This window comes from Schistocerca cancellata, chromosome 4 (assembly GCF_023864275.1).
Source record: "Schistocerca cancellata isolate TAMUIC-IGC-003103 chromosome 4, iqSchCanc2.1, whole genome shotgun sequence".
Classification (NCBI taxonomy): domain Eukaryota; kingdom Metazoa; phylum Arthropoda; class Insecta; order Orthoptera; family Acrididae; genus Schistocerca; species Schistocerca cancellata.
In genome coordinates, this window is record NC_064629.1 from 830,429,426 (window position 1) to 830,446,460 (window position 17,035).

The window sequence follows — 17,035 nt, forward strand, 5'->3', positions numbered from 1 at the left end:
GAGGGCAGCGTGGAGGGTAAAAATTGTAGAGGGAGACCTAGAGATGAATACACTAAGCAGATTCAGAAGGATGTAGGCTGCAGTACGTACTGGGAGAGGAAGCAGGTTGCACAGGATAGAGTAGCATGGAGAGCTGCATCAAACCAGTCTCAGGACTGAAGACCACAACAACAACATTAATGAATGGAAGTGTAAAAAAAAAATGTACTGGGACACGCCTAATCAATCACTTGTATAAATGGTCGCCTTGTAAACATGTTTTGAAATGGCTGTAGCAAGCAAATGGTACGTAACCGGACATGGGTTCCCGTTCAAAATATCATCTACTTACTCCCCCCTACAAGCTCTAGAACTTAGTAACGGGAATTTTCGAACACCCTGTATACAGGTGGTATAAAACTCTTCTTGGTTTAGCAGTTTATTTCTACGCTCAGAAAATGCATCTGCACTTACGAATAGCTTCTAGCAAGACACGAAAGTACGTGCTGCAAGAGACTAAGAAGTTTTGTGGGTGACACAGGTAGGGGCTCTCACCTGAAGCTGGTGCCGTCGGGTTCGAGGTGCGTGCAGGAGACAAATAAGACGTCGCTGCTGTAGGCGTCCCAGAACGGCTCGTCGTGCAAGGTGCCGTTGGGGTACGCAGCGATGGCGCGCTCGCAGTGCGCCGCACGCACCGAGTCGCCGCTGCGCACCATCACCGTCGCGTATAGCGTCTCGATGCGCGGGCAGATGCGCACGCACTGCACGTTGCGGGCCTAGAAAAGAAAAGCCGTGCTTACACCACACCACCTGCCAGACTACGGCAAGTTGATAAAGAGAGCAGTAGAGAGGGGGAGTGACATACAGGGTGGTCCATTGATCGTGACCGGGCCAAGTATCTCACGTAATAAGCGTCAAACGAAAATACTACAAAGAACGAAACTTGTCTAGCTTGAAAGGGGAAACCAGATGGCGCTATGGTTGGCCCGCTAGATAGCGCTGCCATCGGTCAAACGGATATCAAAAGCGTTTTTTTTTTTTTTTAATAGGAACCCCCATTGAATGTTTTAGTTGGACCACTTTTTTCGCTTTGTGATAGATGGCGCTGTAATAGTCACAAATACATGGCTCACAATTTTAGACGAACAGCTGGTAACAGGTAGGTTTTTTAAATTAAAATACAGAACGTAGGTACGTTTGAACATTTTATTTCGGTTGTTCCAATGTGATACATGTACCTTTGTGAACTTACCATTTCTGAGAACGTATGCTGTTACAGCGTGATTACCTCTAAATACCACATTTATGCAATAAATGCTCCAAATTATGTCCCTCAACCTCAATTCATTTGACAATACGCGTAACGACATTTCTCTCAACAGCGAGTAGTTCGCCTTCCGTAATGTTCGCACATACATCGACAATGCGCTAACGCATGTTGTCAGGCGTTGTCGGTGGTTCACGATAGCAAATATCCTTCAACTTTCCCCACAGAAGCCGGCCGGTGTGGCCGTGCGGTTAAAGGCGCTTCAGTCTGGAATCGCGTGACCGCTCCGGTCGCAGGTTCGAATCCTGCCTCGGGCATGGATCTGTGTGATGTCCTTAGGTTAGTTAGGTTTAAGTAGTTCTAAGTTCTTGGGGACTGATGACCACAGATGTTAAGTCCCATAGTGCTCAGAGCCATTTTTTTCCCGACAGAAAGAAATCCGGGGACGTCAGATCGGTGACGACCAATCCACCAGTCATGAAATATGCTATTCAATACCGCGTCAACCGCACTCGAGCTATGTGCCGGATATCCATCATGTTGCAAGTACATCGCCATTCTGTCATGCAGTGAAACATCTTGTTGTAACATCGGTAGAACATTACGTACGAAATCAGCATACATTGCACCATTTAGATTGTCATCGATAAAATGGGAGCCAATTATGTTTCCTCACTTAATGCCGCACCATACATTAACCCGACAAGGTCGCTGATGTTCCACTTGTCGCAGCCATCGTGGATTTTCCGTTGCCCAGTTGTGCATATTATGCCGATTTACGTTACCGCTGTTGGTGAATGACGCTTCGTCGCTAAATCGAACGTATGCAAAAAATCTGTCATCGTCCCATAATTTCTCTTGTGTCCAGTGGCAGAACTGTACACGACGTTCAAAGTCATCGCCATGCAATTCCTCGTGCATAGAAATATGCTACGGGTGCAATCTATGTTGTAGCATTCTCAACACCGAAGTTTTTGAGATTCCCGATTCTCGCGCAATTTGTCTGCTACTGATGTGCGCATTAGCCGTGACAGCAGCTAAAACATCTACTTGGGCATCATCATTTGTTGCAGGTCGTGGTAGACGTTTCACATGTGGCTGAACACTTCCTGTTTCCTTAAATAACGTAACTATCCGGCGAACGGTTCGGAAACTTGGATGATGTCCTTCAGGATACCGAGCAGCATACATAACACACACCCGTTGGGCATTTTGATCACAATAGCCATACATCAACACGATATCGACCTTTTCCACAATTGGTAAACGGTCCATTTTAACACGGGTAATGTATCACGAAGCAAATACCGTCAGCACTGGCGGAATGTTACGTGATACCACGTACTTATACGTTTGCGAGGTGCCTATTTGCTTCCACCTTCGTGAACCGATAGCATAAGTTCTAATAAATGTTCACCAGCCTGCAGTCCTCTACAGTTGTGGTCCCCTGCGCAGTAAACAGCACGAAAGTCGTGAATGGGTTGTTTTGAATCTGTAAGAAACTCTTAGCGAGGAACTGTTATTTTAGGAATGATCAAATTTCCAATCACTTTGTTTATACTGGATGCCACTCACTTTTTATTAGCAGAACACGAAGAGCTGTACAATTACATTCCACTTTATACTCACAAATAATTTCTATTCTTACAGTGAATTACAGCCCTCACATTTACAAACTAGACACTGCCAGTTAAGTCTTAACCGATACCGCGGCAGACACTATGTCCGTCCACTGAGATTGCCGAACCAGCTCTCACATTTAAAAACCATAGATTAATAGTAAAGTCTTAAGTGACACCCACCGCGGCAGACAACATGTCTGTCCTCCGAACCAGCTCTGATCTTACAGCTGAGCCACTTCGCCCGCAATCCAAGTTAGGCGCGATCCGAAGATCACCGAAGTGCTTGTCTGCCTTATCGTTTAGCAGTTTATTATTTTGCTGATTATTATTGCTTGTGAAGTAGTAGAATGATAGCACGCTATTGAGAGATGCTTTAATTTGAAATGTAAGGAAATATGCTGTTTAGTTTATGTAATATTAATAACAGAAGATTATCATTTTCGCACCCAACTTCCGAATGCAGCAGCCAATCGCGGAGAAGGACCACAATTTAGGCGGTCTTTCTCACGATACCCGTACCAAACAAAGCATCTGTCATCGATACCTCACACCACAATACGTCATCTTGCTACTACTGCCTTCACAAATGCTCTAAGATAGCTTCTTGTACCTGAGTATGATTGCTGCAAAGCCAGAGATACATTAAACGTCGATGCGCCTGCAACGCACACCTGTTCTGTGTACAAGGGCGCGGAAAGGTCATAGATATTTAGACAACTGTCGTAAATTGACGCTAAACTTCTTACAATTTTACTTAATTTTATCCACAGTGCTTATTGTTGGAGCCGTGACTGATTTACATTCGTAAAAAAATAAGAGACGGAATGCCAGCCTTCAACCACAAATGCTCTTCGTGTTTAAAGCAAGATGCATCTCCGTCGCTGAGGGCTGATGCACAATTTCCTTTCTTTCCACATTAGAATTGTAAAAACATAGGAATTCAGATTTCACACAAAATTCAGAGCAGAAATTAGCACGGAATAGAAACTTTCTTCCACTCACGCTAAGTCAGGGTGAGCGGAGTATCACTGATCCGGAAAATACAAAGGCGTTCAATAAGTAATTCATTAGTTTTTGAAACTTCCTGGCAGATTAAAACTGTGTGCCGGACCGAGACTCGAACTCGGGGCCTTTGCCCTTCACGGTCAAGTGCCTGCGAAAGGCAAAGGTCCCGAGTTCGAGTCTCTGTCCGGCACACAGTTTTAATCTGCCAGGAAGTTTCATATCAGCGCACACTCCGCTGTAGAGTGAAAATTTCATTCTAGAAACAACCCCCAGGCTTTGGCTAAGTCATGTCTCCGCAATATCCTTTCTTCCAGGAGTGCTAGTTCTGCAAGGTTCGCAGGAGAGCTTCTGTGAAGTTTGGAAGGTAGGAGACGAGGTACTGGCGGAACTGAAGCTGTGAGGACGGGGTGGGAGTTGTGCTTGGGTAGCTCAGTTGGAGCACTTGCCCGCGAAAGGCAAAGGTCCCGAGTTCGAGTCTCGGTCCTGCACACAGTTTTAATCTGCCAGGAAGTTTCATATCAGCGCACACTGCGCTGTGGAGTGAAAATTTCATTCTACATCACTTTTTTCTCGAACATTTTCAGTTGGAAAAATGCTGAATCATTGGTGGGACATCGTAAATTACTCCCGCTTCAGCCTGTATAGCTTCATGGAGTTCCGATAGGTGGCGGTGCTATATGTAATCTTTAAAATGACGTCTGTAACGGAGCTGCGTTCCAAGCAGAGAGCTGTCACTGAGTTTCTTTGCGTGGAAGACCAAGGCATAGCAGATATTCACAGGCGCTTGGAGAATGTCTGAGAAGGCCTGGCAGTGAACAAAAGCAGGGTGAGTTTTAGGACGAGGCGTCTGCCATCATCCCAACAAGGTCGTGCAAAAATATCCGATCTCACGCGTGCCAGCTGTGGCTTCTGCAATTTTGCTCTCATTCGAGGTGATCGATGGATCACAACTAAACAACTGGCTGCCCAACTGCATGATGGGGAGGTTATTGATGCACCAATACATTGGCTCCGACCTAGATCAGCAGATTGGCCATACAGACCCTTCCAGAAAGGTGGCCTAAGTCCGTCGCATTGAACGGAGATTATGTTGAGAAATAGCGTTTTGTAGCCAAAAGAGTTGGGAATAATATGGCATATTAGAATCCTCAATAGAAGCAACCTGCCTTCCGAAAAAAAAATGCGGCATTACTTATTGAACGCCCCTCGTATTTCGTCCACTTTAAGTTAGACAACCCAACTTACTTCGTCCGCCTTGACTGCGGATGCCTACCTTAATGTTTTCTGAGTCCGTTTCATTTTGTTCAGGCTGTATGTTGAAGCCACACAACCTCAATCTAACTTTCATAAAAGGCAGACGACATGAGAACACAAACTGATGAATATACACTACTGGCCATTAAAACTACTACACCAAGAGGAAATGCAGATGATAAACGGGTATTCATTGGACTAATATATTATACTAGAACTGACATATGATTACATTTTCACTCAATTTGGGTGCATAGATCCTGAGAAATCAGTACCCAAAACAACCACCTCTAGCCGTAATAACGGCCTTGATAGCCCTGGGCATTGAGACAAACAGCTTAGATGGCGTGTACAGGTACAGCTGCCCATGCAGCTTCAACACGATACCACAGTTCATCAAGAGTAGTGACTGGCGTATTGTGACGAGCCAGTTGCTCGGCCACCATTGACCAGACGTTTTCAGTTGGTGAAAGATCTGGAGAACGTGCTGGCCAGGCCAGCAGTCGAACAATTTCTGTATCCAGAAAGCCCCGTACAGGACCTGCAACATGCGGTCGTGCATTATCCTGCTGAAATGTAGGGTTTCGCAGGGATCGAATGAAGGGTAGAGCCACGGGTCCTAACACATCTGAAATGTAACGTCCACTGTTCAAAATGCCGTAAAGCGAACAAGAGGTGACCGAGACGTGTAACCAATGGCACCCCATACCATCACGCCGGGTGATACGCCAATATGGCGATGACGAATACACGCTTCCAATGTGCGTTCACCGCGATGTCGCTAACACTGATCCGACCATCATGATGCTGTAAACAGAACCTAGATTCATCCGAAAAAATTACGTTTTGCCATTCGTGCACCCAAGTTCGTCGTTGAGTACACCATCGCAGGCGCTCCTGTCTGTGATGCAGCGTCAAGGGTAACCGCAGCCATGGTCTCCGAGCTGATAGTCCATGCTGCTGCAAACGTCGTCGAACTGTTCGTGCAGATGGTTGTTGTCTTGCAAACGTCCCCATCTGTTGACTCGGGGATCGAGACGTGGCTGCACGATCCGTTACAGCCATGCGGATAAGATGCCTGTAATCTCGACTGCTAGTGATACGAGGCCATTGGGATCCATCACGGCGTTCCGTATTACCCTCCTGAACCCACCGATTCCATATTCTGAAAATAGTCATTGGATCTCGACCAACGCGAGCAGCCATGTCGCGATACGATAAACCGCAATCGCGATAGGCTACAATCCGACCTTTATCAAAGTCGGAAACGTGATGGTACGCATTTCTGCTCCTTACACGAGGCATCACAACAACGTTTCACCAGGCAACGACGGTCAACTGCTGTTTGTGTATGAGAAATCGGTTGGAAACTTTCCTGATGTCAGCACGTTGTAGGTGTCGCCACCGGCGCAAATCTTGTGTGAATGCTCTGAAAAGCTACTCATTTGCATATCACAGCATCTTATTCCTGTCGGTTAAATTTCGCGTCTGTAGCACGTCATCTTCGTGGTGTAGCAATTTTAATGGCCAGTGGTGTACACAATAAGTGTGTATGGAACAAATATAACAATCTGTGCCAAATGGGGAATTCGAATTCGGTTTTTAAACATGATCTGAGCTGCTGAACCACCAATGTAATGAATTTATGAAAATATTTCGCTGATATTTCATGCGAACTTTCATTGATTTCAACCGAATCGATTTCATTCATTAGGCATATACGAGATGATTCAGAACTCCACAGACAAACTTTCAGATGCGGTCGTATGGACAAAAGAAAGGAAAAAACCTAGAAACCATGAGCTCCAAAATGCGCGCCTAAGAAAAGTGAGTACTTGTTCATCTTCGCTACTGTGAGACACATATTTACATAAAGCTACTTGCTTTCGACATTTTTAGAGCTTGTAATATGGATCTAAGCAAGGAAAAAATCTACAGGAAACATGAGCTCTAAAGTGCATACCTTAAAAGCTGTGAGAACTTGTTCATCTTCGTTACTTAAAACACATCTCTTATACTATGCAAGTGCTCACAGCTACTAAGGCATAAATTTTAGAGCACATGTTTACTGCACACTTTTTCCTTGTTTTGGTTCATACTACTTCCTCACAAAACAGCAAAGAACTTGATGTAGAGGAGATGCGCCTCACAGTATCGAAGATAAACAAGTGCTCATAGCTCTTAAAGCATTTTGTTTTGCTACATATTATTTTCATGGTTTGGTCCATACTACCGCCTCTCAAAGTTTGTCGATATAGTTCTGGGTACGGCATCTAAGACAGGCGACCCCGAATACATCCATTATGAATAAATATATGGAGGTGCGGTTTTGACCAAGTTATAGCGGACGATATCGCTAATTTCCTGGCGTTCCCAAGTATTCTTTGATCTTTTATATTTGCCGAATTACGAAAGTTTTCTCTCCTGACTTTCTTCTTCTGAAATTTTCAGTTGTTGCAGGTCTTTCTGTGTTTCTTTTATCCAATTGGTCTTTCATATGCTTGCATTAACGATGTTAAGAATTTTCGTTTTGACGCTGCTTTCATCCAGTCCATGGAACCGTAAGCGTCTTTTCTTAAATTTATCTCTGATGTTGTCTGTGTATTCGTAGAGTTCTTTTATTGGTCGTCTGAACAAAGTCCCGTCTCGGTGAACAGCGTAGTAGATTTCTCTAAGAATTCTTCGTTCTTTTTTCTCCATGACGTGAATTTTTGTAATTCCTCTAATAACGGCGGTTTCTGCCGCATACAAGGCTTCTGATAAAATAACCGTGTTGTAGTGCCGTAATTTTGCATTATGAGATGTTTCTCTTTTGTTGTGATGGTTCCATGTCAGTTTGTACGCCTTTCTCAGTTTGAATATTCTTTCTGTGCTGGAGATGTGTTCATTCCTGTGGGATGGATGGTTTCTCCTAAATACTTGAACTGAGTAACCTCTGAGATTTTTTCATACCGTATTTTCAAGTGGAAGTTGTCCGGCTGATTTGATGTCCATATACTAAGCTTTCTCATAATAAATTCGGAATACGGTTTTACAGGAGATTTCATGTGGTTTATCTAGCACTGGCTCAGTTTCATCTCTGTTGTCTGTTAGTATAGTCAGGTCGTTAGCAAAGGCCAAGCATTTCAGAGCGACACTTTTCCCTTTCTCTTTTCCAATTTGGGTGCCTCTGGCATGCTTTCTCAATCTCTGATTATTTTTTCCAGTACGGTGTTCAACAAGAATGGTGATAAGCCGTCTCCTTGTCGGAATCCTGTGTAAATTGTGAATGAATTTGAGATTTGTCCCGTGAATTTCACTTTTGAGGTGGTTTCTGGTAAAGTGTCCTGGATTATGGCTCTGTCTTTCTATCGACTCCTAATTTGTTTGTTTGTCAAAGGAATAGTAAATTTTTTTGAAATCCAGAAAAGTGACTGTGGTGTTCCGCCTTCGTCTGATGAGTTGTATGGTTTTGGGGTTCCATATCTGTTAAATACAGGATCTCTCTTTCCTGAATGTCGCCTGATACTCACCAATCTGTGGATCCGCTTACAGCTCATGTTGGTTCAGCAATGCTTTAAAGACCATGTTATAAATTTCTGGAAAAAGTGAGATTCCTCTGTAGTCGTTCGGATCTGGTTGTCTTCTTTCTTGTGGACTGGGTGTATCTAGGCTCTATTCCATTCTTTTGGGATTTTATCTCTTTTTCAAACTTTTGATATTATTCTGTGAATTTTTGGTGTTATGTTTTTGCCGTCTAATTTCCTTAATTTTGCAATAATTCCACCTTGTTCAAGTGTTCTATTTTTTTAAATGATTTGCTTATTTTTATTATTTCTTCATGTGATGATGGAAACGAATCAGGGTTTGGTGCTAGCTTTACACATCGAAGTTGTTCAGATGTTTCTTCGCAGTTTAGGGGTGCATTGAAATATTTTGCTAGAATTTCACAATTATTCTTTGTATTAGTTGCCAAGGATTCGTCAGGTTGTTGCAAGCATAGGTTAGGAGGTTGGTAGCTACCCAAATTTTCTCTAGAGGTTTTGTGAAAACTGCGGGTGTTATTCTCGGTAAAGTCTTGTTATATTTCAGCCAACATCTTAGTACTGTATTTGCATTTTTCTCGTCGAATAATTTTAGGGATGTTTCCCCGTACGTCTACGAATACCTACCACGTTGTTGTTGTTTTATGACTCCTGAAAACATTCCATGTTTTAATCCCATATCGACAACGTGATCGCATCTGACCTTCCACCACCTATGTTTTCTCCTTCTCGGGGGTTGATCTAATTTTGTTTGCTTCACATTCTCTGCAAGTTCAGACCAGTTTGTGGTATCCATCCTACGGATTTCTTCGATAGTAGTTTACTTGTTGAGTACTAGGTATTCGAGATCAGTCCGAAAACTCTGGGTTACTCTTGTCCTTTTTCTGTTGGGCTGAAATTCTACTTTGGTTTGGAGTAAGTGGTGGTCTGACTCGAAGAAATCTCTACTAGTTTTTACATTGAGGACTTCTTCGGTGTTCCTCTTAAAGATAGCAGTATGGTCAACCTAGAATTCTTAGAGCGTTTTATTGTGGGATCTCCACGTCTTTCGTTTTTGAGTGAGTTTCTTGAATTGTGCTGACATAATTTTCAGATTAAAATTTTGTCAGAAGATTATTAGGTAATCACTTTTTTTTTTCATCGGTTGTGAGCGGTGTTTCTCCTGTGTTTCTTTTCTTTTCTTAAATGCCCATTGAAGTTACCTAGTAGAATCTTCATGTGATGTTTAGGTATTTTTTTTCGTGATTTCTTGTAGGAATTCAAAGAAGTCTTCTAACAGCCGTGGTCTTTTCTATTGTAGACATTTGTTGGTGCGTGCACGTTAATCAGTGGGTATGTTTTGGTTCCTGATTTTATTGACAGTGTTGAGAGTCTTTCTCAAGGTGACATAAAGTAATCGACTGAATGTGTGATGGATTTGTGAACTGCAAAACCTGTACCAAATTGTTTCGGTCCTGTGTTGATATTCACTGCAAGTTTTCCTTTATAGAACGTGTAAGCCTCAGAGTCGAAGTGTTTCTCATATGTGAACCGGGTTTCTTTCAATACCATAATTTTGAAACTGAATCTGTCCGGATATTGGTTAGGTGCTTCAGTTTCCCCAGTTCATTAAAGTGTTTACGTTCAGTGTACCCATTAAAAGCTTCTATTTTGTTCGAAGATGTTTTGAGAAACTCCGAGCCTTCTCTGCGTGGCATGCCTGGTCCCCCAGAATCCTATGACCAGAACGGGAATCCAATCTATTGACTGGGGACGGGGATAGTGGAATTCTTTCCTGTTGTTCTGCCATGGTCACTTTAATTTCAAGAACTTGTTTGGGTAGTTTCCGATGGAGAGCACGAGAGTGTAAGACTTGATTGTTGAGATCAAGCCGTATATCTAACAGCCGCACCAACTAAGTGAACAAACGCTGACCAACAGCCATTGGTACCAGATCAGACGCTGTTGGGTTTTGTGAGAGTATCTGCTCCACCCTGAGTATTTCATTTCCCGAGTACCACCCATATCTGGGAAGCTTTCTCCTATAAGCCACCCGGGGAGGCGATCTAACAACCCGACACGGACCTGTACATAAGCTTCAAGAGTGTTCACACCAAAAAATTGAAGGAAATACATTTCACTACGCCCTCGTAGTATTTAATTTCTGCACATATTCAATGCAGTAATATTGTCGTTAAAGGTAAACATTGTACTTTTTTATTTGACGATGATAGCTACAAAAGGCTAGACACTGTTTTATGTGATTTATTATTTGTATATGCTTCCTGTGTAAATTAAATGTTTTTAATTATTATTGTATCTGTCACTTTTCAAAACCATGTGGATTTCATCACTTTTGATTCATATAACGAACTACATATATAATCTACAAAATTTCTCTACATATATGTGGATTCGTTATTTGGAATATGAAATATGGACTGAAACGAATCTATTAACACCTTTAATAGTTCATTATCGAGTTGTCCGATACAGTATATACTGGGCGTTACAAAATTTTGGACTATATTATAAGTTTGGAGCTTAGAGATACCGAAAAAATGGTCGGAAGTTTTCCGGAGGTAGGAGGTCTTGAATGAGTGATGAGTATGAAGCACGAGTTTGTGAAATGCATAATGTTTCTGCGGTACCGTGATATTCAATCACCTGTGATATGTCCACGGTGAATTTTTTTCCCATTGTGTTACATGGAATCGGTATATGAAACCACATTATGGAATGAAGAGGGACTGGATACTAACGTCCATGCTGCCTGTTTTATTGTGCAACAGACAGCAAGCATTTTTGAGAGAGTAGTAAAACTATATGCTCCGTTGTAACACATGAATTGTACAGTTGCTATAAGATTTATTGCTGTTACCTATGAGTTATTCCAATAAAAAATACATATTAATTTCCGAGCATGATTTCCTTAACTCGAAGTACTCCGCTACCATCTATATAAATCTGACAATCCAGTTTTTAGATACCCTACATACAAGTTTAAACGGCCGAAATAATTTGTAGGTGACAATGATTCGTCAAGTTGAGGAAATGGACGAGAAATTCAAACAAAAACTCTCGCTCTCAAAAGCTGACACACTGTTATTACGAATTACCTGCGTGGCAGGGTTTGAGAAGTAAAATTTGGGAACATGGAGCGTCATACCTGTATCTCTCAAGATATTCTTTATGAAAACATTCTAAGCTTGACGATAAGCAACTGTAATAAATATACAGCGGAAGCAGACAAGCTTATTACCGGTTCACGGGGCAGAGGTTCAGTTAAGGAACTTAAATGGCAACACAGTGACCTGTTGAGTCTTTCAGTAATATTCAGCCGAATTGTATCCAGCGAAATATCGAAGTAAATATATAAATAAAAGTAAACGATAAGTAATACTCGTACATAAAATTCTTTAATGGTTCCAAATCAGGTCAGTTGCTCCCTTGCTGACAGAGCTGCCTCACAAAGAGCCCATATAACTTCAGGTCACGACCGCCAAATGGTGTTTACAGCAGTTGAAATCGCAGACGAGGCCAATCTCGGACGCGCGATATTGGCTGTTAGTGGTATCATGAAGACGGGGGTGTACTGGCCGTAACTAGAGCACTCTGATGTGTAGCAACAACTGATCCAACGTAAAATAATAGATTGGCAAAGGCTACGTGAATTCTAAATGGCAAGCACTGGACGTCGAACCGGAACAATGGCAGTACTAAACATTGCAAACATTTCTAGCATCATGTTTGATTCCATGGGAATCAATATTTATTACATCTACTTACGTTGCACTCCTTCAGTTAGGGAGGGATGAAATTTCAAAGAGGGCAAAATAGCTGATGGGGGACGTGTTAACATTTATGTAAAATAAAGCAATTGTTGCGTTGTGTATCGAGTCTCATTTATATGGTGAAAATGGACATTCCTAACGTAATGAAGCGGCACGGAAAACAAGTGCACGGTTGAAGGCACGGACGTCGGAAGTGTAAAGATCCACGGCTGTGCTGAATACTTGAATTCGCTCCTTTCAGCGATGCTCGTAAAACTCAATAGTATGTACATAATAGTGTCGTAAAACCGCGCGGGCAGTAAATTAAACTTGACAATCGCTACAGAGACATTTAGAAAAGTAGATGGTGATTTCGGAGCTTCAAACGATACTACGGGATAGGTACGAAGAGGCATCATAAAATTAAAGTGGAGACGACACTTTTTGCTTGCCTGCGACCAATTCATAGTTTGTCACAAGCGTAACTGTTTTTACGGGTGCAATGGCAACGTGTCCGTTTGAAGGAAAATGTGGCTTTTATGTTCTTGTGCATGAAGTCAAGAGCGTACATCGTCACCGTCCTTTACCTTTCTGGCAAAACGCTGGCGAAAAAATTGTCTCTTCAGAAAATGATGGTGCTTAATACCTACGAAATGCGCACTCCACAACAAATAAGTTAAAGTCGTCCTACAAATACAAACAGTACTTCGCATAGTAGTTTATGTGTGGTTTATTTTTTCTTCGTTTTCTTCTTCTTCTTCTGCTACAGCTACTACTACTTTTTTTTTGTTTGTTTGTTTTTTTTGTTCTTCTTAGCTTCTATGGGACTCGAAGCTCCCGTGTCGATCTCACGTGTGACTTCCCACCATATACTTATGCCCGTCCTGTTGCATATTGTTTTAATTTCGTTTACCTATGTACTCCTGCATCTCACCCTCGGTCTCTTTCAAGATGACTTCTCCATGAAGTGGTCTGCACTTCTACAAAAAGAGTGATATATGCAACAATGGTGTTATTGAAACTACTGTGATAGAACCGGAGATGCCACAACGGTAGCCTGACAACAGAATCTATAAAGTAACTGACGTGATTTTCGGGATATACATGGGATATTCGGCCAAAACTTTATCCATTAGTTAATCATAATTTTAACTAGGACCTTTACTGTTTACTTACTGTGCCAAATTACTCGATGGTGAGCGTAGGGGCTAGATACCGGCTAGGGTCAGATAAACTTCCCATTACAACTTTGTGATTCGATACTGTCTAAGGTTATTCAGAGTACTGTAAACAATCTCGCCCACTGGATGCATTTAAAAGCGCGTTAAGCCTCATTTACACAATTACAGATATGGGCCATAAAATAGATAAAATTAATAGAACAAGTTCGTAAACATCTGCAAAAATTCTCTTCTCTGAGAGTATAAAAATGAAATACAAGACCACTGACTATTAGTGTGTAGCTCAGTATTGGTCCGGAAAAACAAAAATATAAAAAAAAAACAAGCGACCTTGTCCTTGCCTGTGTGTACGAATGATGGTATTTATCAACTGCATGAAGGACTTACAGAGGAAAGTGCAGAATAAATCACAATTTACACTCCTAAACTTTTAAACAGTACAGTAGCGAGTACTGATATTGAAAATACATGGTGATACTGTAACAGCAATATAACGAATATTCTATCTATTAAATATGACAACTACAGACGGACAACAAAATTCCATGTATTCATTATATGCTCAGGAACGCTTTTATAATATCTGTATAACAATTAATTATAGGAGGAAGTGACAATAATGAAGAGGACCCTGTGAAAGATTTTAGATACCATTCCAGCTATTCCACAAATTCTGTTAGAGAATAAAATGAGTCGTAAGTGGTACATATGTGCAGAAAACCTCGTAATGCCAAGATATCTGATAGGGCAGGAGCCGAAAAAAGAAAAATCAGTACAGCAAATTGTTATGATATACGTGTTCCTGTTACTATCTATGAATCAATAATTTTCTTAATTTACAAGTAGGTGAACAGTGAAAAGGTGCTTTATGCACATACATGATACGGTATATGTTAGTTCCTTATTTTGACCAATTTATATTTTTTAGTGAGGAAATTACACATTACTAACCAATTACCAGAAAACGTAAAGACTATGCAAAAATGTGGAAGAGAATAATATAAATAACTGATGGAACAAACACGAGAATTCTGCCGATCGCAGCATCGAAAGAGCCCTGGATCTCGACGACCCGTTGTACGCATTTCTACGTGGAACCTGTGAGTTTACTGTTGGACATCCGTGCATCCTTTCTGATGTGTCCACTTCAATGATGTCCAGTTGGCAACACTAGCATGCAGAAAGGTAGCAGCATTGTTAATTCATTGAAATGTACACAAAAAGAATAATATGATTCTGGGACCTACAACTTCCCTGTGGTATCAGTATTTTGAGCAGTTTGTGTCAATTGCCCTTACTGACGACATTTATGACGGCTCCACAGCACCACGTTTCCCCTCTGACCTCAGTGATGCACGTAAATGTGATCTAGAACATGGCTATGAAGCAATGACAGTAGAGGTTAAATTAATCACACCAAGAGGAAAACGAACAAATTGATGACACGCAGTATTCAAATGTTAGAAAAAATTTGAATATGACAAGAAACTTAGATCATTTATGGTAGGTATGCAAATGGTACAATTAAAGAGAGAAGCATCTAGTTGCTTGGATGAGGTATACATAAAGAAAATATGTTGAAGAAGTAAAATTAACGTAGTCTTTACTGAAACTACGTCCATGTATAAGAACAACATGCAAGCTGACGTTCATAATTCCTTTGTCCACTGGTATTTTCTATATTTGTGTAGTTCCTAAACGTGGCATCAGAAGCGCTTTTGCTGAATCCTTTTTTTCTTTTTTTGAAGTCTGGTTCGTGCAAGGAAAAGAGTTTTTATCTAATGAAATATTTATTCAAACAGTTTTCGTAACAGTGTAAAGACATTATGAAATTGATCCGCATTCCGTGAATCCGGAATGATGTCATCTATCTAGGAAAGACACACACACCGATTGTTACCTACATAAGAATTCGAATCATCATCCTAGGCAGAAGAGAAGAGTCATAAAAACTTTAGTGGACAGAGCTAATAACATCTGTGAGCCAATTTACTTGTAAGATGAATTAAGCCATTTGCGAACAGCTTTCAAGAGAAATGGGTACACTGGCAAGGAAATAGATCGAGCACTCCACCCTAGAAGAAAAGTGTCCGAAAATACACGACAACAACAATCGTCGGCTGGAAAAGTTTTTCTTCCATTTATTCATAACATCACGGACCGTATTAGTAAAGTTTTGGCCAAGTTTGAAGTGGAGACAATCTTTCGACCTACCAAGAAAATTAATGAAAGTTTAAGATCGGTGAAAGACGCACGACACCCCTTAGCTACCCCAGGTGTGTGTAAAATTCCGTGTAGCTGTGGCATGGTTTATATTGGAACAACTAAAAGGAGTGTTAATACCCGCCAAACGGAACACAAAAGGAATTGTAGATTGCGACAGATTGACAAATCAGCTGTAGCGGAACACGTTTTCAAAGACGGTGATCACGATATAAAATTTAGTGAGACAAACGTGATAGCTAGGCCCTCACATTATTATACTCACATGTATAGAGAAGCTATAGAGATCTACAAGCACGGAAATAATTTTAATAGAAAAGAAGAAGGATTAAAACTAGACAAGATATGGCGATCGATTTTGTACCAAAGAAAGTGACAGTCGATTACCTGTAATCTAGAGAGATGGCACTAGCCAGAGATAGTTTTAAAGTCGAAAGCACGTGGCGAGTGGTGGCGCCATCTAAGCGCTCTATATAAGCGGGACAACCAGCGCCTTGCAGCCTTTCGCCGACTCACCTCAGAAGATGTTGCCCGCAGTAGGCAACGAAACGTCAGGAAGGAAAAGAAGTTTTATATATGGACCACGGCAATTCAGCCCGTAAGTTTTAAATAATGATGACGTCTTCTGTTCATGACAAATGAAAATTTGTGCCGGACCAGGACTCGAATATGGATTTTCTGCTTATCGCAAGCGGTCGCCTTAACCACTTCGGCTATCCGAGAGCGCCTCCAGGACCGACCCAAACTTCCATATTTCACAACCATTACGCTCGCACATTGCATGATACCTGCACAGGTAGGGACTAATATTTTATCCTCATTTTAGCCCGTCGAGGTACCGATATAGCATGACATTTCAACCATCCATATGCGGCTGAACAGTTCACTAAACGTGAAATGGTTGTTGTGAGTCCTGACTGGTTAATATGAGACATAAGGCCCTACACTTCTCTCCTAAACCTCATTGACGAAAGAAATAAATGCATGCAACGATAGCGCTATGAACCAGCGCAACCGTGCAGTGACGAATTTCACTCAATGTGCCTTTTCTTTAACCTAACAAAAAAGCAACTGGATACTCTAGGATGGAGAGGAATATGGACGAAAGCAAATTATAATTAGTATACAAATGTCTAAACATTTGAAACTTCCTAGCAAATTAAAACTGTGTGCCGGACCGAGACTCGAACTGTCTAAACATTTATTACAGAAATTCTGTTACAGAAGC

The 17,035-nt window shown here is 41.5% G+C and overlaps 1 protein-coding gene across 1 annotated transcript in view; it reads right to left on the reverse strand.

Moving 5' to 3' along the window:
- Window positions 1-17,035, reverse strand: part of LOC126184458 (uncharacterized) — a 195,342-nt gene that overhangs the window by 151,866 nt on the left and 26,441 nt on the right. Inside the window, exon 3 of the mRNA XM_049926848.1 lies at window positions 535-755. Coding sequence (XP_049782805.1) covers window positions 535-755 — 221 coding nt within the window. The remainder of the gene's footprint in view (window positions 1-534; window positions 756-17,035) is intronic.